Below are 27543 nucleotides of genomic sequence, written 5' to 3' on the forward strand. Positions count from 1 at the left end.
AAACGGAAATAAATGAGCTTTTATTTTTTAAAATCAGAAAATAAGATCTGAAATTAGGCATCCTCGGTGTAGTTCCTATAATGCCTTCACAATTCCCATGATTCCCTTATGATCAAATAGTTTATCACTATTTGTTGCTAATTATGCACAAAAGCAAATATAATTTGGGGGAGTAAGACATCTTTGCAAAGAACAATAATTGCTTCATGATTTCCTGTTTGCCTTTATAAGTGCCATTGAATAATACAGGAAGCGTTCTGTACCATTTCGCGATGTTTTGTCAGACACATGTCATAAGAGGATCACGTTCAAAGAATAATTTTAGCAATCTATATTTAACGGCGATGCGTATAGAAAGTGTACGTAGGTGTTCCCTGTTTTATCCTGTGTGTCCATACATATAGCTTCTCTTTTTTTTACTACAGTAACAAAACTTGCAGCCGTAACCTTTACTAAATGAGGTTTCTGGATGCGAAAATTCCGAAATAACTTTTATTCTCGTAGCAACTGGTTAAAAAACGACAAAGCCGCCGGCGCGTTTCTTTTTCTGTGCTAATATGTTTGAGCTGCGCGGTCTGCCACGTCGTAGTATTTATCACACAATTACAAAGCCATGATGCTTCGTCAGTGCATCCGTAGCTATTGCTTCTTCGATAGAAGACCCTTTCCAATACTCAATGTTGACTTCGATTTTGTCGAAGTGCTATCATCAGTATCCTGTTTTTTCGACGTTCCTAGCAGACTTCCGACCCCAGTTCCTCCTTCAGATGTGGTGGTGTCTTCAGTATCTTGCTTCTTGGACGTTCCTAGCAGATTTCCAACCCCCGTTCCTCCTTTAGAAGTGGACTCTTGGGTTGGAATTAGTCTCTTTGGCTGCCCCGATTCTCCGGAAGAAGGTTCGGATTTAACACAGGTCCCACTTCTGCAGATCCTTTTAGTGTTGTTCACGGTTATGAGCTGCCATTTGAAAAGAAAAACACAGTGTTAGACGCAGCACGAATATTTCAAAGAGCTTAAAGCGGATATTTCTCTTAGCGCAAATATCCAGGCAGCAAACACGTTTCACTCGATTTATTTGCTACAGAAAGCTAGTCATTTTTAATTACCGAGACGTCACTTCTTATCAGTGTCTCTTCTTGTTGGCCTTCTTCACCTAAATGGGACAACACCACTCAGTCATTCATTCAACCCAGATGGCCTCCCCTACACGACACTTCAAATGCACTGTGTTAAGAGAGTACATCCAGATAAACAGAGGCATACGGCATTGCGCTTTTGCAAGCCTGTAATCGTCACCTCACAGACAAATTCTAAATTCCCGAACTATGACTTAAGGTATGACGTCCATAAATAGAAAATAACAGCGTAGCTGTGAGTGCACTCGTATTCGGGTTTGTTGTTGTTAAAACGCTTCTTGAGTTAACTTTTTGCTGCTGTAGGTTGCATGTTCAATTCCTAAACTATGCACCCATGACCTAAACTAAAGGCTGGCTTTTAGGTAATCTTTTGACTTGAAGACATCATTAGAAAATTAGGAGGGAAATAATAATCGAAATGATGGAGTAGTTGGCTGGCTACCCTGTTACATAATTATCGTCAACATAAGCATCAATAGCCAGTTAGAAAGCAAGCTCATTTTTCAGTTTTATTAGCATTAGGGAAGCATGATAAGAACAATATGCAGAAGAAACAGTTTTCCACAACTCGGAAAAACTGTTTCGAAGCGAATACAACTTGCGTTTGCTGAATGAATCAATGAATTTTACTTATAGTTCAAATTTCATTAGGCTCCATCTTCAAATGTTGATGGTTGATAATTTGTATTCCTAGAGGCCTTTACTGACATTTTTAAATCATTTGCATAGGAGCTTACTAAAAAACTTACCCCACAAGCGATACCTTCAGGCTCGAACTGGATGCGCAGAGGCCAGCCTTTGCAGATGTACCAACATTTTCCGCGATAGCTCTTTGCCCACTGAACAAAACGGAACAGGAAAGAAATCTCTAATGTACTATTTATTTGATATAGAGCAGAATAGCAAAATTTAACAATGAAAGACTACTACTTGTACCTCAAATCTCTCTGGCGAGGAGTCACTGTTATAGACGATGAAAGTACAGAGGCAGTAACAAATTGTAACGGCCCTGATCGAGGCCTGTTGCAGTATCAAAAGAAATGAGTCCTAAAAGGCCCGTGCACACACACACACACACACACACACACACACACACACATGCACACAAACACGCACACACGCGCACACACACACACACACACATCAAAACAGGGTGTCACACGTAATTTTAGGCAGAGTTTCAAAATATGTTCAAACGTGTAGTTGAGACGCGAGCAAATGCATATTGCTCACTACCGGCAGGAGTTGGACTATTTTCTGTGTCATCAAATATTGTTTGAGTAGATCTGTTCAATTAACTAGCTTTTAAAGGAACAAAAATGGATAAAATATTTCAATGAGGAAGTTATAGATCGGCTTGCAGAACGTTTAAATAGATAGTTTTGAACTCTATATCTGTTAAGTATTTGTGTTTTTCTGCTAATTACAAATGCTCACGAAATACAAAAACAGATCACGGGACAAACCCGCTCGAGCGTCAGTACGCACGATTATTCTAGTGCTCGCTAACGTTCCACGTATGAACGACACGCTTCCGTCACACCGGTTCATGACAGCGATCAGCAGTCACATCACTTATTGTTTTTTTGCCTGTAGCAAAACTTTTTCATCGTAAAGCGACCACCATCATTGCGGCCCTGCCGAGGCAGCACAGTGGGGAAAATTCTATTGTCGTTCGTACGCGGAACGTTAGGAAGCACTACAATCATTGTGCCTACTGGTACACGAGCTTGTTTGCCACGTGGTAAATTTTGTATTTCGCAGGCATTTGTAATTAGCAGAAAAACACAAATACCTAATAAAGTTCAAAACTGTCTAATCGTACGTTTTGCAAACAGATCTGTATTTTTCTCATTGATAATTTTATCTGTAAATAATTTTATCTGTAAAAATTGGATACTTTTTTATTCTACGTTTTGGCCGTGGCGCGGCCTTAGTCAGGATGAACAGAAATAGGAGTACGTGGCCGCTTTTATGGGCAGGCATAACCACATGAGTACGAAACACGTGCGATCAGCATATGATTGTCACAAAATTTTCAAAACAGCCGTGACTGCACTAAAAACCATTATAAATCTAATATAATAGACAATATTATGGGCATGTAAAAAGGCATTTGTAATATTCACCATTGACGGCGATGATCACGTATGAAAAGCAAAAAATATATGTGAGAACCTTCAGAAAGAAGAGAATACGTTAGGGATGCTTCTTTCAATATTTCCCAAAAATGCGGACGTCAGGGCATCGTAGAAAGGCATGACCCTTCGCCTACGCATTCGTTAATGCTGGATAACATAATATTGAATTTGTGAATCAAGAACGATTCTCGAATTTCCCGATCATAGTGGGCTTTAAAGGCTGATTCTAACAGCGTCACCATAATCTTGTCAGAATAATGAACTGGTAGATGAAAATGCTTGGACATTAGGAGATGTGGCAAACTGTTCACGTGTAATTTGTGGTTGTTGAAACTGATGCGAACGGATGTCTCGGTTTGACCGAGGTATTGCATGTGGCATACTGAGCATTCAAGTAAGTAAATTATGTTGCTGCCATCCCAGTTCAAGTCCCCTTCATTCTTAAAAGAAAAACTAGGAGCCGTGCTTTTAGCAACAGTCGCAGTGGTCATGTGCGCACAAACTTTACATCGCGGTTTTTTCTAGGGGTGACAACCAACAGGCGCAATGAATCTAGTCTAGGAAGAAGTTACCATGCCACGCAAGTTCCTTGATCTCCGATATACAACTCATCGTGATTCAGTGAAGATGTCTTTAAGCCGATTTCTCTGTGTTAATAAGTCGTAATGCTTTCTGAGTATAGGCGACACGTCAGGAATAGAGGCAGAATGCGTTAGAACAAGGCTGGTTCGGGAAGGTGGCGCTAATCGCTTGTCCTTACTGATAAGCTTTTCACGATTGAGACAATTGACCCGCTGGAGAGGGTCATCGATTATTTGTGAAGGATATTGTTGTTCGGTTAATGCTTTACGGAGCTGGTCACAGTTGCGAGTGAATTCCCTGTTGTCCGAACAAATTCTTTTAAAACGAATAGCTTTACTATGGGGGATACTTGTTTTCCAGAGTTTGACATGGCTGCTTTTAAAATGAGGATATCTTTGTCGGTCATTGGGCTTCCTGTAAAGGTTCATCGTTGATTTACCATTGCTTAAACCTATATTGACGTCGAGAAAGTTTATGGCGACTGGAGATGGATGGATCTATGGTGGTAATGTCAGCAATGAAAGAATGTAATGCCGCTTCACCATAGTGCCAAATTAAGAAAAGTTTGTCTTCAAGCGCCTCTAATAAAGTGGTTTAAGGTCACGAGTGGCGAGAAAGTTATTTTAAAGAATACCTTAACATATATATATATATATATATATATATATATATATATATATATATATATATATATATATATATATATATATATATATATATATATATATGTATATATATATATATATTTATTTATTTATTTATTTATTTATTTATTTATGATTGAGACAAAGAGACAACTCCCATTATTTTCTTCTCCCCTTACCGCTCGCCTTGTTCATTCTAGTGCAGCAGCAACGACCCTGCTTCCTTACCCTTGGCTTTGCTGCGACACTGCAAGGCTAGCGGCGAAATCGCCTCTGGAGGCCGGCATTGGCTGCTGCGTGTCAGTCGGTAACGGTCGTCATAGAGAGGCTTGGCTTGATGATCTGTCAAGGATGCTTTTGGTGGTCGGCATAAGCTGTTGGCTTGGACGGTCTTCCCTACGCTGCAGCTTGCCAGAATGTTCTTGCAGGGATATCTCTGGGGGGCATAATTGACTATGCCGTGGTGGTCATACTTGAGTATGTGGTGACTTGTCTGGCCGAGTTGCCGAACATTCAGGGGAGACACACTGGCTGCACCAGAGTGTCCCACCAATACCAGCTTACGCTTGTCCTGTCGATCGGTGATAATTGCCTGCTGAGTGATTGGCGACACACATGGCCTAGGATAAATACAAAGCCGTCTGCTGAACAATTCGGTGCGTCTCCGCACTAGTGTGTCCGCCTTCGAACCATCGTTCAAGGAGTTTGAACGTGTGTAGTTCTTGTTTCCTTTGGGGTCTTCTCGGAGGCTTAAGAGGCGGACGTGCACGCACTCGTCCAATGACTAGGATGCGCGTGTAATCCGGGGGTGTGGCTCCGACATGGGAGCGCTCATCTTTCTGGCTTTGTCTGACTGGTCTACATTATGTTCTGTTGGAGTGCCTTGTACCGAAGCAGTCAGTGCCTTCATGTGTCCAAGGGTTGATCAGCGTAAGAGCAGCCTCTCTGACTCATGTTGGTGGAAAACGCTCTCAGTCACTGGAGGTTTGGCGGTGGTGTCACATAACGACGCACACTTAGAAGTCAGCAGTGGTGCACAGAATTTGGAGAGAGTTTCACCGGCAGGCAAGCCTACGATATTTTCTGCCGAGGAGTCATAGCGCCCAGCTGGTAAGCCGGGACGGGAGTTGTCTTGACCTGCCCATCACCACCAGCAAAGCCGCAAGCCGGGATGATCCCTGAAGGAGTAATGCTGGCTTGATGTGTTTGCGGTGCATTGCAAGCTTCGCCGAAGGCGCGGTGAGCAGAATCCGTGAAAACAGGAGTGCCTTCCATTACGATGCATTCGGCAGCAATGGAGATATTGAGCGAAACACTTGCACACTCGGCCATTGACTGCCGTGCAGTTGCTGCATGTGTCTCCAGCTGCTCACTGAGGTTTCTCTTGTTCTTGTACATTCATGGTTGCTGTCTTTCTATCGGGTAGTTTGAGGCCGAGAAAGTGCTCGGAGTTGGAGTGGAGCACTACGCAGCCGCCGTCAATGATGAGGTGAACGTTACCAGACAAAAGGTAGTCAGCTTCAAAAATATGCCTGCGTGCAAATCATAGAACACAGGAACGGCCGCAAGGACCTTGCTCCCAGCTTCGGTCAGTATATGCAACCCAAGTGCTTCGACCGTCCAAGCGTTCCCGCCCAGGCCACACAAGGATGCCTAAGACCAAGGCTGGAGGGCGACTAAAGCATATGGCGAGGCAGAACAGATTGTGGGGCTCGTATCTACACCGCAACCATGGCTCACTGATTCTGTCGACGCGGACCTGCACCGTTGGAAGAGGCCACGTTTGGTTTTCATTGGCACGATATTGTGCATGTGTTGGTATTACACTCTAAGGCAAAATTACCTGAAATAGGGGTAATGGAGCCCAATATTAGACAATCCTGCATTAGACAATCTAATAATTACGGCGTGATGGTTATGCGTACGTTTAGGTTAGCGTGGGCGCTTGCTTTTACGTTTCGCCGCATCGATGAAGACTGAAGCAAGTCTCAACACGTCACCATGCCAGGCTGTATATCTCTGGCTTCAACATAGTCACAAGCAACACACGACAGCAACAGCTGGGAAGGCCAAAAAGGCGGCCGAGATGACAGCAGGCGTATCGGTTATATACTTCAGTCCGACTCCGGGCAGAAATCATCGCTGGATTCTTTCGCAAGTAGGTTATCATTCTTTATTCTACTCTACTTGTCGCATGTGCGATACGGATTGCGCTTGCCGGCAACGGGCTTGGTCGTGTTGTATATCGCACACACGAAATGCACCGCGAAGATCAGCTTGAGCGTCTGCAGTTCGCCTGTGCTTTGCCACCGCCTGGAAATTGGCTGCCATTGCCGTCGGCCTCCCGTACGCTCACTCATCCAGTGCTCGCCTGTCTTCGCTACCGCGATGAGCTCCGGGCTGACGATATTGGGCTGAGACCTCGTCGCTGTGCTGGGAGTCGTCGAAAACACGTTGCGGGTTCTACAAACGAGCTTGGTTTTAGTATGTCGCGCGCTGTAAGGCACCAGCAAGGGCTGGCGGGGCTTTCCCTAGCGTCGGAACTCAGTTAAAATTGGTCGCCATTACAGTTAGCTTTCCCGTAAGTTGGTTGCAACAGCTCGGTGCCGTCTGTTGGCCGCGGCAGCGAACTCGCGTTTGCGCGCTGCACTGGCTCGAGTTTGTGGAAAAGGGCCGCATTACCGTCGATTTCTTCGGCGCTAGCTGCAAACCAGCTCGGCGCTGTTCGTGGCGCCGGCCAAGAGTACGCTCGCTCTCCTGTTCGAAGTTCGCTGGTGGCTGACACTCCACACGCAGCGCCGTGTTCGGTCTCGCGTTCGCTTGCTCGACATGAACGATGTCGCTCGCTTAGGGCTCGCTGACTTGTTGGCACGGCGGTGCGAGGAGTTGTGGCTGTGACCGCCGCTCCTAAGCTGTTGCGCTACGGGGATCTAAATGAGTGTGACGATGTGTGACATAACGGTGAAATTATTAGCATCTTATATCTTACGTAAGTTTTTATTTCACCTTGCACGTATTTCGCATTTGCATTCGTATTCATCCTCTGTCACGTGTGACTCACTAGTTTACATGCGTATTGTGCAGCCTAGGGCACACACCGTGCTGAAGGCTGTGTGCGTTGGCGTCTGCGATGTCTGTCATCCATCTTTTTTGTCAGAGCAGCTTCAGAAGGGCTGTGCGAGATGTGAAGGTAAAGTTATTTGTGTCTCATATTTTACAAGCATGTTTTTATATTACCTTGCACGTACTTGTCATACGCGTGCATCTTCATCTTCTGTCACGTGTGTCTAACTGTTTTTACTATCTTATTGTACGTACAGCCGTGGGAACACAACAAGCAGAAGCCTGCAAGCGCTGGCGTCTGTAATGCCTGTCAACTATCATTTCCGTCGCAGAAGCTCCTCAAGGAGTGAGCAAGATGTGACAACGAGACTGGACTCTTACACTTCACCATGAATGCATTTAAAATATTGGAGAACCTTCAAGTGTACGCAGAAAAATAAATGATATTGATGTCTCACTTTTGTCTTTATTTGTTGTGACTGTGAAAGTAGTTACACATAGGTGGCTAACTACTTTTTCGTGTGTTATTTTCTGCGCTATTTGTCGCTCACTGCGCAAAAAAAAGGCGAAAAATATCACGCCTGGTTGAAAATAAACAAACAATGTTTGAACTGGGGATAAAAAGTTCATCCGATTGGAGTATTGGAGTAAATCAACCGTTCGTCTGTCGAGGTCGAACTATGAGAACTAACAGTTGCTCGGTAAGGTGTAAATGTAGGTAATAACAGTTGCCCTACGAGGTGCAAATGTGAGGAATAAATGTTAGTCCTTTGAAGTGAATTGTGGGATAACGGTGACTCACTAAGGTGTGAATGTGAGGACTAAATGTTAGCCCCTTAAGCTCGTCAGTGGGGACGAACTGTTAGACCCGGTGCCGTTAGTCCCTAAATGAATTATATGTTGTGGCAGCCCCATTAGTCCACAAAAGAACGAACCACACACCCTTTCAACACCCTTTTGTCTTAGAGTGTACGTATTCGGTCTCGTGACTGAAAATTGGCGGGAGGTCCTTTTTTCGCACTGGCTGTGAGAAGAATTGAGTACGGTGCTCGTGCGATGGCAGAATTCCCAACTGCCCGTGAATGAGCTGCCGTCTGTGGCTAAGGGCATGCGCAAGTGCCCCTGAGCCCTGTGCTCGGTATTCGTGTGATGGAGCGCACATGTGCCTTGGATGTGGCCGAAGAGAGTAATGAGCCTGGTGCTCCATTCCCGCCAGGGCTGGCCTTCATGTCCTCGTACTTATGCTATGCATCGGCTCCACCCTGAAGATGATCGACGGCCATCTGCCCCTTATGGCTGTCGGGCCAGGCAAGACAAGAACCGAGTGCATTAATTGTCGGCACGCATATATTGGCAGTATCCTGAAAGCCTCGGAACTCATGGACTTCGAAATGAGCGGTGCATAGTAGGGTGGCTGCCCGCAACCCGGCGCTCACCAATGCTAAGCGTTGAAATTGTTGCGACAGTTGCATAATGACACGCAAGATCTCAGCCCCGCTGTTGATTGAGGTGCATGTTGAGCTATGAGCAAGGTTCGCGCAGTGCGCGGTGGTTTTGGTGCTCACAGCGAAATCAATGGCTTAGTACGCGTGTACGGCGTTCGTTGTCGTGCACTGGTACCAGTGAAGTGGACTGCAGCCGCCGAGGAGGCCTTGAGCCGTCGCCAAACGGTGGTGGCAGTGGGGGCAGGTTAACAGCTACCGAGGAGTCCCGGGTGCCGTCCTCAAGGTGAGCGTAAAGCCACGGCTGCATGTTGACGGGTGTTCTGAACGACGAAGCCGGGACGTAAGGCTTCGTGGACTTCGCCACTGTAATGATGGAGACGAAGAGACAATGCCGGTCGTTGATGATGATGGCCTAAAAGCATAGCGGCTGGCTGGCTGTCTCTAACTTCGCTCATATCGGTTTTGTGCTCGCCACTCTCGTGGCAGTTCAGCAGCGCCGATTTGTATTGCTCATATCATAAATAAATAAATAAATAAATAAATAAATATATAAATATATATATATATATATATATATATATATATATATATATATATATATATATATATATATATATATATATATATATATATATATATATATATATATATATATATATATATAATTCCGATGGCAGCTTTGTGTTGTGGGGCAGGCCAGCATTGTTTGAAGTTTGAATTTCTGCAATGTACCTACTACGCCGTTAATCATACTATGGTAACGCTGAAGAGCACGCACTACGCCGAAATTTCTCTGTTTGCGGAGAAGCGAAGTATCCGCTACACAATTTTAAGACACTATGTGCACTTCATTGACGTGACATGTGGGTTATGGCGATGAAGAATTATGGCTCAGCACTTTGATGTTGGTAGAAAGCATTAAACTGGCACTCTTTGTACAATTACAAACGTGATGACTAGTTGTGTTTTTACTCTTTTGGCACGCTATATTACATGTATCCACGTGATTACTTGCTTCACATGATGCCTGTACAGAGTAGCTTTGCGAATTTATCAGAACTACCTCCGCTATGTGATAGAAAAGACGACTGCTACGCAGAACTCCCTAGTTCAAGTCCTTTTTGATCTTGAATGTTCTTTTTAAGAATGTAGTCTTTTTGGGATGATTAAACTTAGAAATTTTGTCTGTCTTTACGTTAGTCTGCCACCCCGTTCAGCCACCCGGCGGAAGTTCAGGCACTTGCTGAACGTCCAGCCATTCGAACTTGTGGCTGCGTTCATGCTTAAGGCCATTGTCGAACAAAAAACAAATATTACGCATATCTGAGGTGCAACAGCAACACGTATGTGTTAGGTGACGTGTTTCTTTACTACAAATGCAACGATAAGTAACTCTCAATACCCGTGTCTTGGTTACGCTGCGCTGAAAGTGTGACGCTATGCACGAAAACAGCGGGTGTTTTGTACGGTGCACCGAAAGCTCGACGCTATAGACTAAAAAGCACTCTGGCGACAATATGTTGCTGACACCAGGTAGAGGCCCTGGGTTCAGCACAAGGTAATGTTTTCCCACAGCAGTACCAGATGGCGTCCATATTCCACCCAGTGCCTCCTCTGTTTTATCAACGCTAGCCAGATGAGGCCATTTCAAATAAAGTAGGCGTTGTCTGAGGCAATGGAAACGATAAGTGATTACGTGGCAAGCAGAGGAATATTGTCTTTTGATGACAATTCTAGCGAAATACGCTGATAAGCAGCCAACTTTTCCTCACCTAATGTTTTCACATTTGTCGATTACGCCACCGATGGCAAAACCAGCGGTAACGTAGCTCAACGCAGGAACATCCAAGGTGCACCCTAGAAGTGCACGTTTTGGATGACTGGTCCAAGAATGGGAGTATCACGGAGCGAGGTTTCGACCTAGTTTTTTGCTAGTAATGCAAAGCTTTGGCAGAGACGTTAAGCTCTTCCTAAGAGTAATAAGCCTGGCTTAACTACGTTAGACTTGTCACAAGACTAGCTGCAACATAATTTATAGCGGCAAAAGGTCATGTGTTTAGCTCTTACGCCATGTAACATTTCGCATTTTGCCACAAGATTTTAGTCACAACTATATATTACACTGTGTTTCGTGAATTTAACCACGTTACGAGATATCCAGTGATTCTTGGTCACTTGACAACTTACCACGTATCAGGCCACGTGAATTTTAGTTTGGATGCAAGATGTTGCGTTGTGTTGCACATTTTTAGTTTCGTCGCTAATTGTTAGGTGATATTACGTGATCTTTGGTGACATAACTGACTCCCGCAGCATAGTTTTTATATTGAATGCTAGAGAAATTGGCGCACATGTTGTGGCAGCGAAGCAGAAGTTCAGAAGGGTGAAGCGATCTCGAACTATTTACGATAATATTAATTTCAGGGGCGACGCCCCTTAAGGTGTGAGTATGTTTATCCCTCGTATGTATGTTGCAGTACGTAACCACCGGTGGCACATACCCGCTCTAGAGCTGGTATGTGCCACAGGGGATGCCAAATGGGAGATGGTGGTACTTTGAGTGTTCGCTAGAGGACGCACGGACGGATGAACAGAAAGACTAGCAGACAGACGGACGGATGAATAGACGCGTTGACATACGGACAGACGAACGCACGAACAGACATACGGATGAATGAACGGAATCACGGATGGATGCATGCAAGGATGCTCGTAGGGTCGCGCGGATGGACGGAAGCACGGATGGGTTAACGGACGACTTGTAGTTGATAATCCTTGTAGTTGACAAATTTAAAACTAGATGGCGGTACTTGTAGTAGATGAGATATGCGATAGGTTATAATATGAATGAGGTGACATATAGCACGTGTCATTGATTGAAGGGAATAGTTCGGTGATGTACGCTAGGGGGAGCGTTGTAATAAAATTAGCTCGCTGTTGGCGCGCGCTCGGAGTTGTCGTATGGTGGTGATGGTAGTGGTCAGAAGAAAAAGGAGGCAACTAATTTCTGCAGCCTGGTAGAGAGCACGAAATAAATACGGTAGATTCATGGTTTACAGATGATTCTCTCCGGAGCTTCGCCCACTCGTTATCGTTCACCCCGTGCATATGCTGTGATTTTTTGTTTGCGCTACGCTGCACAAGAGACAAGCTCATAGTTCCACACTCTAAGTTAGAAGGAGAACAAAGGGAAGGAATACGCTCTATCTTATAGAAGAAAAGAGTAATTGAAGTGGACGAAGCATGTGCATATTGATTCGCGATAATAATATTTAGAGTTTGCACTACCCGCCGCTACGATACGCTTAAGGAGCTCCACTTGTAAAAGTGTGTATTTTTCCTTATTATATTTTTTTCTTGCAGTGCAACAATTTAGTACTCGTTAAAGTGGGAAACTAGCTCTCTTCATTCGTCATCTAAAATAGTTAGTGAACCGAAATTTTTTGTTTATGGTTTACATATTCTCCGAAGGTACTTTTTGCCTCGATTCTCTGTCCCCATAATATAGCAAGTAGACAAACATGTGCAGACTAAACGTTCTGAAGTTCAATAAAGACTTTTTCTCTCTCTCTCTCGTTTTTCCATGAAAAGCACAAAAGAATCTGTACGGCTTTCTAGCACTTTGGTAAGAGTGGGCATTGTTTTTACAACGTCTTTTCGATTCAGCCAGTGTTAGAGTCACAACTCATGGTAGATTGACAGAAGAGAAGCTTTTAATTAAAGTGCCTCTAAGTCTCAGTGACTTAACAAGTACAGTGGCTATTTTCACACCCCTACTGCCCTCTCTTGACGCTATCGTTGTTGATGCCACTCGTTTTGTCGTTGAACGGGAAGAGTGTGAGCACTAGGCAGTGAACTCATAGCGATTTCACGATATTCTTCTGCACGCTGTGATCCCGCCTGCATTTTGAAAACCCACAACATGAAATGAGATCAGCTGGCCAGTGAAAACCAAACCGGATGCTCGATGGAGAGACAGAAGGTTCAAGAGAAAGACAACAAGGTTAATCAGAAAGAAGGCTCTGGTTCACTGCCCTGTGCTTGCGAAGACCAGAAACGATTGTAAAAGAATGAAAGAGAAGAAGAAGCGCTTGTGACACTTGCAAAAAACTGGAGCACTATCCGAGTACTAGAACACAACGTCACAGTTTGTCTCTCAGTTCGATTGCATGCAGGAACCAAAAAAAACGCCCTAAGAGTGACTGCGTAGAAAAGCAGCGCAGCAGGAAGTTCACAGCTGATAACAACCTACACAAACAAATAGGAAGCCACGTTAAAGAACCCCAGGTGGTCGAAATTTCCGTAGCCCTCCACTACGGCACTTCTCATATTCAAATAGTGGTTTTGGGATGTTAAACCCCACATATCAATCAAACAAGTTGGAATCTTACCTAGCAATAACGTCACCTTAATGGACACCCGATGCCACTAATTCTTCCCAAAAGGCAGGAAACCCCCTTGAGAGTGTATGCAATCAGTCTTTGAATTTCGAAAACTAATTAGGTGCGCTTCAAGCACCTTTTAGTTGCATGAAATACAACTCCTAAGAACTCGTTAGCTCCATGCACATTTCTGTGGGAACTGCTGCACTTCTTTTATATCTTTCAATTTATACTTAAGCAACTGGTCCATAGCAACTAGAACATTATGAAGCAAAGTGTATACTGCACATCGTTGAAGTGGTCTTTTGCAACTGAGTGTATGGTTAAAATACATGGCGTAGTGTTTTCAAAAGAACCCCATCAGAGAATGCTCTTTTTACCACTGTGAGTTGAGCGTCTCTCTAGTCTCTCTCTTTTTTAACTAATACAGGTGCTGAAGTTGATTTTAAGCGCACGGCGTTTGTGAAAAGTAGGCAGGTATGCGTTGGTGGAAGTGGATCTGTCCTAATGAGCTACTCACATAGCATAACCGTGCATTGTAAAGAGTAGCAAGAGGGCGGAAGAAGGTGAGGAGGAGTAATTAGAGGAAGGGAGAGAGTTAAGCACAGTATAGGCAAGTATAGAGTAGTATACCATGGCAAGCTTGGCGATATGTTAGTGAGGAGTGAGTAGGAGAAAAAAGTGGTGGCGGATAGCACAAACGATAACACAGCGACATGTGCTTTATTTATTTATTCAATTATTCATTTATTCACTTATTCAGAAATACTTCTATTTTCAAACGACATCAAGGCAGGAAAAGGGGGGTGACAGCAGAATACATGAAAACAGTAAACACGCTATAATTACCTGAACTACAATTCACTAAAACACCGAAATGCAGTCATGATATAACTACAAATTTTACAATATAAAGGTCATTTCGTCGAAAAGAAGACTAACAGAAAGAAAAAACACATAAAAATGAAGAAATTGAGAATTGAACCGTGATATTAGCAACTTAGCAGCGACATGGCGGTCTCCTTTGGAGGAAACGCCTACAATCAAACAGAACTTTCATAATCAGAGATTGCCTAAATGCGCTGAATATGTGAACTTGTGGTCGCTACTTACGGGAGGTAAGGGGGCTACCCTCTCACAGTTGTCTGGCTGCTCAGACTGCTGCTCAGGCTGCTGCTCAGGTTGTTGCTGTTCTGGACCGTTGGATTGATCTAGAACTGAATAAAATTTGTATCAGAGACGTTTTTCGCAATTCATATCATATTTTGAACATCCGGCAGCTGCGACTCACTGTGCGAATCGACGTATTGTGAAGCAGTCCGCAAAGCGCGGCACACATCCCCTTATCTGTGTTGGAGGCGAATGACCTTATTCAGGTGATTACACCATGTTCACCCCATCTCTAGCTCCGTGGCCTGAAGATGTCGGCCACAGGCCCCCCGGACTTCTAGGTGACGTCTAAGGACCCAACCACAATCAATTTGATTTTTTTCAAATAAAAATATATCCATTCAACTACCCAGGTTCACATGCTTGTCATGCATATATGTATGCACGATCTGGTATGCATCATGTCAAGAAATTGTATGGTATGGTATATGCAATAGATTACCTGTCATTTGTGTTCGTCACGCACCCATGCCTTGGCGTACTAATTTTGGCTTATATCCAGTTAGTACAACCAAGAGCGCACCAAGACAATGCCTAAAAATTATGCCGTTTATCATTTGCACATCATGATCTGTAAGTTATATTTGTCATACTGTCTGGCCATGCAATGCCAATTTTTCTGTAGATTAGGTTGCCAAGCAGGCCGCGAGTTTACTATGAACGTGGCATGTAAATCGTTCCATACAAGATATGCAAGTGGCTTCACCATATGTCGTTTACGTTCTTGGTGCCCTCACGTCATGCCATACCAAATTTCGTACAAATATCAATAAAGCGAACAACCTCGAGCTCACCATGACCAGGGCATCTAAGTTATACCATACACAACAGGCATATGGTTATTTTCATGCTCACACCTGCCAGACAGCCGTGGTGGTCTAGTGGGTAAGGTACCCGGCTGCTGATTCGCAGGTCGCCGGATCGAATTGCGGATGCGGCGGCTGCATTTGCGATGGAAGGGAAAATGCTGTAGGTACGTGTGCTCAGATGTCGGTGCAGGTTAAAGTACCCCAGCTGGTCAAAACTTTTGGAGCCCACAACTACGGCGTCTCTCGTAACTATATGGCAGTTTTGGAACGGTAAAACCCACATATCAATGCCAATAAATCAAATCAAACCACACCTGCCGTACAGTAGCATCAAACAGTTACCTAAATGGCCGTGTGTGTCCCGCGACCATTTTACGAAAATAATGCTGGGCATAGCTAGGTTGCCATGGTTTGCACATTAGGTCCTGTCACTTACGTTCTCCATGCAGTGTTGTCACACCTTACCACATTTAGTATATATCAAATAACGAAATGGCACTAGGGCACCATGACCATGGAATTTAATTTAATTCATTCATCACACGTGTGTAAAAATTTTCATGTGATGACCTGAAATTAATATTACCGTCCGGCATGTGCTCATGTTATGCCCTAAAACTGTGGTATGAATCGCCTATCAAGGAAGTTAACAAGAGAGCCCGAAGTTTCACGATTCGCGCCAGCATACATGTATCATTGCATGTACCATCGCTTCTCCGAAGGGCTTTGAACAATTGACGTAATATTTTTTTTCTTGCAAATCACGGCATAAAATTCTAGAAGGCAACGTAGCTTAGTTGAGCAAGAAGGGCCATGACTACTGGGCAAATAAAATTTAAGGAAGTGGCGAATAGCTGTTTCTACACTTAGGTGACACAAAACCGATATATACACGATGTCTCACAGCGGACAGTGTTTGTCAGTGTCTTCTGGGTGATGTAGGGGTTCGATGCACTTAGCGTCAGGAAAAATACTCATAAATTGTTAGACTTGAACTTTATTGATGTTTCCAGGTGGTGAAGTGTTTACTTACCTTTCGTCGCAAATATATAATATCTTGTTTATTATGGTGACTGAAGATAGTAGGGTATTTTTTTCTTATAAAATTACTCTACTAATTCAGCTTTCTGTTCTTTTTGTTTTGCCTTTCTGCACTTTTCCTTAGAGAGTTTGTAGTCCAGCGCCTTCATATTTGTGCTTTAAGCTAAGCGAATTCTTCGCGTTATATATACAATTTTTGTTTTAGGTTCCATTCTAAGGAATCAGCACATAATCCTTGAAAGGCTCTCAAAACCTAGAAGTGCCATTCTATGTCACTGGTAGCTTTATAAGCAACCTCTTTTTTTACGTTTCAGCCGGCACCAGTAATTGCGGGGCTGTATTGTTTCTTTGGCCATTCTTTTCTGCAGTAAAGTTTTTCCATACATTTGGTCTCAAATGGTCAATGACAGTGCCATTGACAAAGTTGAGGTGCACTAAATTTGTGCACTTGAAGGCAAATCACCTGAACGGTTCTCAGAAACCAATTAGCGATTTGTGAATGTAGACTAACATTTCGCGCACATGCGCTATGTATGCGATATTCTGAGGTAACTGTCGTTTGTACCCAAAAATACGTGAAGCTTCATCTGTAAAATATCATCAAGTGTTTGAATAGATATCCGTATATGAACATTACCTGCTGCGCGAGATACCCACCCGTCACACTTATCTGCGTTTCACCCACCATGACTCTATGATTCTACCCGAGCTTCGTTCAGTAAAATTCGAAATATTTTCCGTCAATATACAAAATTGATGCAGAGCACAAGTACTCTTTAAAAAGTACAAAAAAGGTGCTCCTCATAGTTCTAGTTTCAATTAGATTGACCTAAAGAGGGCACACCTCGGAGTTATGAAAAACTAGTCTTCACACCAAAAATACCGTTGATGACGACGCGCTGTTTTGCTAACCCCTATTCAAACCACATATCTGCGAGTGCGAAGACATGTGATATGGCATTCACATGCACATTACGGTGGTGCAGGTGGAATGTTCCCAATGAAGTGGCGATGCATTGGCATGGCGCCTTTTAAAGTATGGTATCATGCTTCCTGGACCAGAATTGCAGCAAGGTTTGTTACTGTTAGGCTTCTTGTCTGAGAAATCTGGGCTTTGAAAGCAGCACAGAATAAAAGTCTCGATGACGTCGCAGTTGGCTTAGCAAGCCTCTGCGATATGATGCAGCAAATACACAAGTATATAGTGGTCTTGTTCGTAACCCTGCTGCGAAAAGCACGACATTTAGTGACGTAGAATGTAGGTGTTTTTTACATGGTGAACACTGGTAAGCCACGTTAGTTTTTTACCACAACTGCTTATCATCAAATGGTGTACATGATTCGGGCATTTAATAGAATCACACATATGTCCCATAAGCTTGCAGTTGTAGTAAGTTTCGCAAATCAGCATAGCCCGCTCAGTAGCGCACGATAATGCAACCATCATTCAAAAAAGACTGCATAATCAAAGCAGGGTTCACAGAAAACTAAGTGTTCAGGCCACCTACACCGGTGATGGAAATGTCAAGGTGGTTTTTTCTCTACTAGTAGAACAGAAATGAACAACTAGCGTTTTTGTACCCTCTTGTAAATAAATTCTGTTATCATTGTAGTGATGAACGAATTAATACGATCTTGCTATCATCCAGACCACTCTGCAAAGTGCCGGTGCAAGTTTTGTTAACAGAACACTTTTAATGAGTGAGTCACCATTCAGTGGTAACTTCAGGGCAATATAGTGTAAGACTAATGCTGAGATGACTCATTGTGTTAGGCAAAGCAGTATGCCTATTCAGGCTGAAGGAGAGCAAATCGGGACAACTTGGTAGCAAAAGAAACTATACATTATTGGACGTGCAATATCTGAACAGAAACATTATTCGCATGCCTACTCAAGACAGAATAATAAAAAAATAGCGAAATTGCCGGATGTCTACGAGTCGGCATTCCAAAAAATGTTCTTAGCTGAAAAAACAGCAGAAAAGGGACGAGGACGCAGAACCACAATAAACACACGAGAGCCCAAACACATTGCCAAATAGGTACACATTCAGCGCCCGTATGTGTACTGTGCTTTTGAATACTCGTTTGTTTGCGCTATTTTTTTTGTCAGCTTAGAGTGTACCGTGCTTGACAAAAACGTTAGTCAAAGTCACTGCAGTGTTTTTAGATGCATGTTACAACGCTACTGTAGGGAACAGTGCAGCTCTAAGTAAGTCACGGACACGTAACAGCTGTTGAACAGCACAAGTTCAGCTAGTGACACCAAAACAATCACATTGATCTGAAAGCACGTGGTACTACAAATCAGAGCACGCTTGGGCAGCAACTTTCAAAAGCTACAAAAGTGATTTTTTTCTCATTAGGCCTTGACAATGTTTCAATTTTTGAATTTGAGCTCATGACATTGCCATTCTATGCTATTTCTCTGTTTTTTTCACGTCGTCGCTCCCTATGGCGTTCCGGTCTCCACCATGAACGACAATTCGGTGCATTAGGCTGGACAATCGATGTCCAGTGAAAATGGCTCAGACTTTCATAATAATAATGCTGTTTTCCTTGCTCAACTCATTATTTATTTATTGCTTTGGCGCCAAGATTTATTTGTACATGACCGAACGGGTTGTTCGATTTATTCATATTGGCACGAACTATTTGTCTCAAGTAATTTAGGCAAGAAAAGCAACGCACTTTATAAAATAAACAGGCATCACCTCCAGATCTTTCACCTGACATCACTTGTGTGAAGGCCGAGAGCTTGAGTAAAGACGCGTGGTCAACACCGAAACGATGTTTAAATTTTATTATCTGAACTCAAAAGCCAACAGTTTTCTGATGTCTGTGGGAAGCAGTATTATCAGAGAGCGTATAGGACAGTCACAGGTAAATAAAATCGTTATGTGCCCTGCTCGAAGGATATTCCAACTTTCATGTAATGACAACCTTCTATACAAGCTAACTTGGTCAATCGTCAATCATTGAATCAAAGATCATTCTACATTAGCGCACGTCACCATTTACTATTATTTATGCAATGTCATTAGGAACCCTTTTTTACGTGCCCTGGGTGGTTGTATTCATTAAAGACCATCAGTTTTCATCAGCACTTAAAAAGATTGAGCTAGATGCAGACCATTTGGCGCATAATTTTGTGTAACTGGCACCGTCCATAACTTTCATTCTGTGCTCGTTACTGCTTAATAAGAGCATGTTTGCTGTCCTTGAGCAATTACCTATTTTTCTTGTTGCACATTCTTTTCTAGGTCGCTAGGAACAATCACACAGCGTAACGCTAACAATAGACGCTAACAAGAAAGATTTCCGTCGAAATCTGATGCTTCCAGTGCCAAATATTTCCTATACCTGTCAAGTAGCTCAAGTTCATCGCAAAAGCTTATTGAAAGAACAACGGTATAGCTCGTGCAAACTTCAAAATTTGCAGCTCATTCTAAAGGGAGGCTGTCTGCTTACTGTGACTTCACGAGACGTTTACGGTGCGTAAATATTGTTTCCAATATAATAGTGCATACCAAAGATAACGGAACAATTTTTAGCGTTCAACACACCGTTTACCAGTTGCTTGAAACTCCTATTAAACTATCTAGCTTCACGCATGTCTGACCTCGCGCCACAACCAGGCGGATTCCCTCGTTACTACTTAATAAATAGTTCACTTGCGGCATCTGCATGTTTCATCTTCATGTTGGCTGCAGCATTATCTGCTCTTTCCCTATAAAAAAGACACTGACAGTATGTTAATACCTGGGACAATTGAAGGCAAAAGCAAGAACTCTTCTGCGTTTGTCCAATTATAGGGCCTACGGAATGCCGATGCGCCAATCATTTGACTCCTCTAACTACAGTTATGTGCAGATCGACTATTTTGCACCTCACGTATAACCTTTTACACAAAGAAAGCAAGCTCGAAAGCTAAGTAGGCACAATCAAAGTTCTAACGGAGCAGTATAAAGTGTGTATTTGCGAAACTCGACAGGAAGAGATCAGTAAGATGAGCATTTTTATTACCGTAAATTTCATCTTTGCTACGCTTTGTTACGCGAGTAATTTTAACTTAAGAAGCTTGTTGACCGACGTGGTGAAGGTGCTCTTGCTAACCGCTTGTTTCCTGTTCTCTCACTCTGCTTGAAGCATAGAAACGGCGTAGTAAATCTTATTTTTATGGTAGGAAACGTAATCAATTAGCAATACTTTGTATTCAAGAAAGTGAAAGTGTATGTCCATGCCCTACAGAAAAACTGGGTTTAACACTTAATTTGACATAATAAAGGCCTGCAGTTTAAAACGAAAACTACATAAGCACGGTGTTTCGCTGGTGCCATATTTTGACAAGCACTGTTGTCATCCTAAAGGCTGAAACGTGAAACGCAAGACCACTTGTCGAAACGTTGCCTTAAGTGATAGGTGAGAATTGTTGAACACGTCGTGTCGAAGAATTGTTATTTACTTCAACCTCCTCTCTGGAGCTGAACTTGTGCCTGTTACAGGCTTCCATGACAGCTTCGCTGATTTCTAAGGCCGTCCTGCATCACTGCGTATATATTCTAACGTATGCAGGCTACGAGAATGTGACGTGTTCGCGTGCACGCCTGAAATGCAAGTGCCAGTACATAAGTGTTTATTCTAAAATGCCATAGGTAACAGTGACTGCAGGTAAATAATGGGCTGTCCGACAGGTAGCTGGTAGGCTTATGAGATTTTTAGTCATGTGCGTAAGAAACTTCTCGTAATTTACCAACGTATTGAAAGCGCCACGAACAAAATTCTACATCAATATAGGCTTGGTTTTTTTAAGGAGTTATGAGACAACGCTGCTAACATTGTGTGAAAACTTCCCATTCAGTCATATTGAATTATTTCGCTTTGGCTGTGTCAACCGCCTACCAGAAAACAATGCATAGGCTGCAAAAATGCGCTAAATGAAACAGCACTGTTTGGACATGATGTTTCGGGTTAATATAAAGTGAATATTTTTAGCTTATATGAGTATGAATATTTATGCCGTAACCTAATTGCAATATTTTTGCACAAATATATAGCACAAGGCAGTTGTTAGCTTCCAAAATAGAAAACTGATAACCCAGCTCTTTTCAAGCCAGGATTGCGGAGAATATGTTGTAGTTAACACCAGATAACCGCATTTAGAAGGCGTTAAGAATGACTTTTAATAGGCCATGAAATACTTACACAGGCAGTAATTTGAAACTTACATCAATAATATGCAGATTACCGAGCTCTCAGTTGCATATAACAGTTTCAGTAGCATTCATCTGAAATGCAGTGTATGCGCATTTCCAGTGGTTGTCAAGATTATCTGTACGGCATTGGTTCGATGGTTCCACTAGCTTCAATCAGCCAGAGCTCCACTACCTGGTGTCCGCCAAATCCCCTTATTGTCATTTTGGTCCACCAGTACACACGCGTCATTTGCTTCCCTCTTAATGAGCATCGCCCCGATGCTAAACCAGTAGTGCAGTTTTTTTTTGCCTGTTCTTTAAGAAGTGTCTTGCGCAGTCACTACCTTTCATAAGGCTTCATGCGCACAACATGAACTAGTTCAGGACGGTGCTGGCGAAGCCTCGTACTATATGAAGTGTCGGGGACGACCTCGTAGGTAACATCACTCAGTCGTCGCAGTACTAGATATGGCCCAAAGTATCTCCTCAGGAGCTTTTCAGAGAGTCCTCGTTTCCGTATGGGCGTCCAAACCCATACTCTGTCACCGGTCTGGTAAACGACTGTTCTGCGGCGAGAATTGTAGCGGCTCGCGTCGTACTCTTGTTGTTGCTGGATTCGCAGGCGTGCTAGTTGCCTTGCTTCTTCCGCTCGTTCTGTAAACATCTCGGCGTCCGGTTCGATGTCGTCCCATTCGTGCGCTAGCATCGCATCTAACATGGTTCGTACATCCCTTCCGTGAATTAGGCTGAACGGGGTCATCTGGGTTGTTTCTTGCTTGGCAGTGTTGTATGCAAACGTGATATATGGCAAGATTTCGTCCCAATTTTTGTGTTCGACGTCTACGTACATTGAAAGCATGTCTTCAATTGTTTTGTTCAGACGCTCTGTAAGCCCGTTCGTTTGCGGGTGGTAGGCGGTGGTCTTGCGATGGGTTGTTCCACTCAGCATGAGGACTTGTTCCAAAAGAGCTGCCGTAAATGCGGTTCCTCTGTCTGTGATTACGATGCTTGGTGCACCATGCCGCAGGACAACGTTCTCGATGAAAAATTGTGCCACCTCCGCTGCTGTACCTCTCTGGATAGCCTTTGTTTCAGCATAACGGGTAAGGTAATCAGTCGCGACAATAACCCAGCGGTTCCCAGCAGTAGAAGTAGGAAGTGGGCCCAAAATATCCATGCCAATCTGGTCGAATGGTGTTCTTGGGACCTGCACGGGCTGCAGGAGGCCAGCTGGTTTAGTCGGCGGTGACTTCCGTCGCTGGCAGTCGAGGCAAGTACGAACATGGTGTTTTACGGCTACGGTCAGTCTTGGCCAGAAGTAGCGCTGCCGTACTCTGGCCAACGTTCTTGTGTAACCTAAGTGGCCTGAAGTCACCTCGTTGTGGCATGCTTCGAGTACTTCGGAGCGAAGGGCTGCTGGGATGACGAGCAAATACGCAGATCCTGTTGAAGAGAAGTTTCTTTTGTATAGCACTCCGCTCCGTAAGCAAAATGATGACAGCGCTTTTACGAAAACAGTTGGTGCCTTCTGAGATCTTCCCTCCAGGTAATTAATTAGTGCAAGTAACTCAGGGTCACCACGTTGTTGCTGTGCAATAGCGGTTGAGTCAAGCACACCGAGAAATGCTGTTTCCTCTTCATCGGATAGAGTTGCCGATTGAATGGGTGAGCGGGATAGACAGTCGGCGTCCATGTGGCGCTTTCCTGACTTGTGTATGACATTCATGTCGTACTCCTGCAGCCTGAGACTCCAACGCGCCAATCTCCCGGTAGGATCTTTAAGATTTGTCAACCAACACAGTGAGTGGTGGTAGCTGATGACTTTGAAAGGGCGGCCGTATAAATAAGGGCGAAATTTTGTGACCGCCCATACCACGGCGAGGCATTCCTTCTCAGTTGTGGAGTAATTAGTCTCGGCGCATGTTAGTGTTCGGCTTGCATAGGCGATTACTCTTTCTGTGTCTTCTTGCAGCTGCACAAGCACAGCTCCCAAACCAATATTGCTGGCATCCGTGTGTAGCATCGTTGGGGCTTTCTCATCAAAGTGGGCAAGCACTGGAGGCGTCTGTAGTCGCTGGCGGAGGTTCTTAAAAGCAGCTTCCTCTTCGTTGCTCCATTGGAAAGCAACGTCTTCTCTCGTGAGGCGGGTCAACGGTGATGCGATGCGTGCGAAGTCCGCGATGAATCGCCTATAATATGCACATAGTCCGAGGAATCGTCGGACAGCCTTCTTATCAGTCGGCACCGGGAACTGTGCAACAGCTGCGATCTTTTCAGGATCAGGACGAACGCCTGCGTGACTGACAACGTGGCCAAGAAATTGCAGCTCTTCATAGCAAAAGTGGCATTTTTCAGGCTTCAACGTCAAGCCCGCTGACCGTATGGCTTGTAAAACTGCCTCAAGTCTTTTAAGGTGCTGGTCAAATGTTGCGGCAAAAACTACGACATCATCAAGGTAGACCAAGCAGGTTTTCCACTTCAACCCAGAAAGTATGGTATCCATAAGTCTTTGAAAGGTAGCAGGCGCTGAACATAAACCAAAGGGCAATACTTTAAATTCATACAAGCCATCTGGTGTCACAAAAGCAGTCTTCTCGCGGTTTCTTGGGTCTACCTCGATTTGCCAATACCCACTCCTTAGGTCCATCGATGAAAAGTAACGAGCATGTCGAAGTCTGTCGAGAGAGTCATCTATACGAGGAAGTGGATACACATCTCTCTTTGTCACCTGATTGAGTTTTCGGTAATCTACACAGAAGCGCAGGCTGCCATCTTTTTTTTTAACGAGGACTACAGGTGACGCCCAGGGGCTTTTTGAGGGCTGAATTACGTCATCTTCTAGCATTTTGTCGACTTGCTCTTGTATCACTTCGCGTTCCCTTGCAGCCACGCGATAGGGGTTTTGGTGAATTGGTCTCGCCATGTCCTCGGTAATTATCCGATGCTTGGTTAGAGGTGTGCGGCCAACTCTTGATGTTGTCGAAAAGCAGTCTTTGAATTCGGCCAGTAGCTCAAGAAGCCTCTTTCGCTCGTTCTTAGGCAAAGTAGTGCTAACGTCAAGAACTGGTGTCGAATCAAGTTTTGGCGCCTCGTCGACTACTGCCAAGCAGCCTTCTGCGTCTGTGATATCGTCGAAGTAAGCGACGGCCATGTCTTTTGGAAGGTGCCGGCGCTCATCACTAAAATTTGTCAGAAGCAAGTCCGTGCGTCCAGCGGCGACACTGACGATACCTCTTGCGACGGAAATGCCGTGTGTGAAGAGGAGCGAGGTTATTCGGTCTGCTACTCCTTCGCCGTCAAACTGGACAGCGGCTGCCACAGAAACAAGCGTGCATGACCGTGGAGGGAGAACCACATCGTCATCAGTTAGACGCAATTGGTTTAATCGCGCTTGTGTACAATCAGGTGTGCCCGAACTGTTGCGGAATGTAATCAAACTGTCTGGGATATTGATGACGGCGCCGTACTCTCGTAAGAAGTCCATACCAATAATTAGATCCTTGCAGCATGCGTCGATAACGACGAACGACGCAACAAAAGAAGAACCTCCTATGTCAATTCTCGCTGTGCATCTCCCAGAGGGCTTCAATAACTGACCACCTGCCGTCCTTATTTGAGGGCCTGTCCACGGTGTCTTCACTTTTTTGAGGCGCATGGCGAGGTCCTGACTGATGATAGAAAAGTCGGCACCGGTGTCGACTAAGGCGGTTACTTTCTGGCCGTCAAGAAAAACACTCAGGTCAGCGGTCACAATGTCGTCGCTCTCACGTCTTGTCGTATTTAAAGCGTCGTGTAATGGGGGCTTTTCGTCGTCATCTTCGTGGCCTGCAACCTTACCCCCGGAGGTCGCCACCCTCAGTTTCTCCGTCGCGGGCTGGGTGACCTTCTTGCGTTAAGGTCCGCGGAGGTACGTCGGTGTGACGAAGGTGAATGAGCGGGAGAAGGAGAGCGGGATTGACGTCCCAGACCTGGATGGCGGGTAGGTATTGCCTCCTCGTCAGAAGTACGGTATTCGTAAAAGTGAGAACGGGCTCCATGGAAAGAGGCGTCCTCCCGGCGTGGTATGTATTCTTCGTTCGCACGTCGATCGTCAGACCATGTTCGAAGCTGGCGGAACGAATCATTGCGGTGCCAGCAATGACGGGCAATATGACCTGCGCCTCCGCAGTTAAAGCATAGTGGACGTCGATCGATTGTGCGCCATGCGTCTGTTCTTCGGAGCGGTGGACGTCTGAGCCTCCCTTCTTGCGACGATGTTCATGGTGCTGCTGTGGACGCCTGGTGGTACGTCGGTTGGCTTGGCGGTCGGCTCAGGGTCTGCTCTTGCCGCGGTGACCAAGGGGCCGTCGGCACTGGGTGATATGGCGGCGATGTACCAGATGGTGAACGTCGCAGAGCATCGGCATAGCTCATGGGACGGTGCTCGTCACCAGGACCAGCGGTAGAAAAGGCGTGGCGGATTTCGTCGCGTACCAGTTCAGCGACGGACGCAACGGGGGTTTGAGCAACTGGATTCTGGAACTTTTGAAGTTCTTCGCGAACTTTCTCCCTAATGAGGTCTCGCAGGGAGCTTTGATCCTCAGGTATGGCGGCAGCATTGATTGGGGCGCTGCTAGACATTCGATGATACTGCCTGCATCGTTGATGGAGCGCCCGCTCGATAGCCGTAGCCTCCTTGATGAAGTCAGCTACGGTACTTGGAGGGTGGCGCAGTAGCCCGGCGAAAAGTTGCGCCTTAACGCCGCGCATGAGGTAGCTCAACCTCCTATCTTCGCTCATGTTCAGGTCAGCTCGACGAAAAAGACGAGTCATATCTTCAGCAAACATAGTAACGCTTTCATTGGGTTTTTGAACCCGTAGCTCCAACAGCTGCTGCGCACGGTCGCGTCGATCGACATTGGTGAACGTATCGACAAGCTGTTGTCGGAAGTCGCCCCAAGTTAAGAGACTGGCTTCTCTGTTTTCATACCAAATTTTCGCACCGCCGTCAAGGTAGAAATAGGCGCGCGAGAGCTTTTCTTGTTCAGGCCACAACATGTTGTAGTTAACACCAGATAACCGCATTTAGAAGGCGTTAAGAATGACTTTTAATAGGCCATGAAATACTTACACAGGCAGTAATTTGAAACTTACATCAATAATATGCAGATTACCGAGCTCTCAGTTGCATATAACAGTTTCAGTAGCTATAATCTGAAATGCAGTGTATGCGCATTTCCAGTGGTTGTCAAGATTATCTGTACGGCATTGGTTCGATGGTTCCACTAGCTAGGCAAGGAAGTTAGAATTGCCTGCGTTCTTACAGAAGGTAAGGAGTATGTAAAAGCAAGCATCTTACTGTACCAGCCACAACTTTTCACTACTCTCACGTTGTGTAACCATTCGCGCCTTCTATTCGTGCCTTCGAATCTTCCAATTCAAACTCAACTATATTTAGTAACACTTTACTGAACATAAAACTTCGTCAGAACTTTGCAAAGGAAAACATTCTAATTTAGTCCTACATTAGAAAAAATGCAAGATGAAGGCGTGGCATATCAATTTCTGCGCAACCTTGCCGTTAATTGATGGCACAATTCTGTAATTGAAAACACGAGAATATCGGCCAACCACAATGCAGCGTCTCCATTTAACACACGTGATTACTACAACTTTCTTGAATAGCACACATTTCTGTTGATGTAATGTGGTCAGTATTTTTGTCTCACATAAGAGTATTGGAGCTGTACAGAAAGATAGAGTTGTGGAGCGAATAAAGCTTTTCAGAATTCATACCTGAACTGCACACGGCAAAAGTCAGTAGAGATGCAACAATAAAGGCCAATACTAGAGGGTACTTCATTTCTGATGTCTTGTGCCCCGGGAGATGCGAGGCGAAGTGAGAGCAAAACGCCGTGGGCGCCGGTCAACTTGCTGTACCGTGACCTATTTCGTC

The 27543-nt window shown here is 44.5% G+C and overlaps 1 protein-coding gene across 1 annotated transcript; it reads right to left on the reverse strand.

The window, feature by feature from the left end:
* LOC119171372 (uncharacterized) lies at positions 1 to 27543 on the reverse strand. Its single transcript, XM_037422221.2, has 4 exons — positions 27384 to 27543; positions 14507 to 14610; positions 1886 to 1975; positions 1 to 957 (listed from the first exon to the last, which is right to left on the reverse strand). Exons 1-4 carry the CDS (start codon positions 27448 to 27450, stop codon positions 640 to 642), a joined length of 579 nt encoding a protein of 192 aa, XP_037278118.2. The 5' UTR covers positions 27451 to 27543; the 3' UTR covers positions 1 to 639.

Source organism: Rhipicephalus microplus, chromosome 3 (genome assembly GCF_043290135.1).
Source record: "Rhipicephalus microplus isolate Deutch F79 chromosome 3, USDA_Rmic, whole genome shotgun sequence".
Lineage (NCBI taxonomy): Eukaryota > Metazoa > Arthropoda > Arachnida > Ixodida > Ixodidae > Rhipicephalus > Rhipicephalus microplus.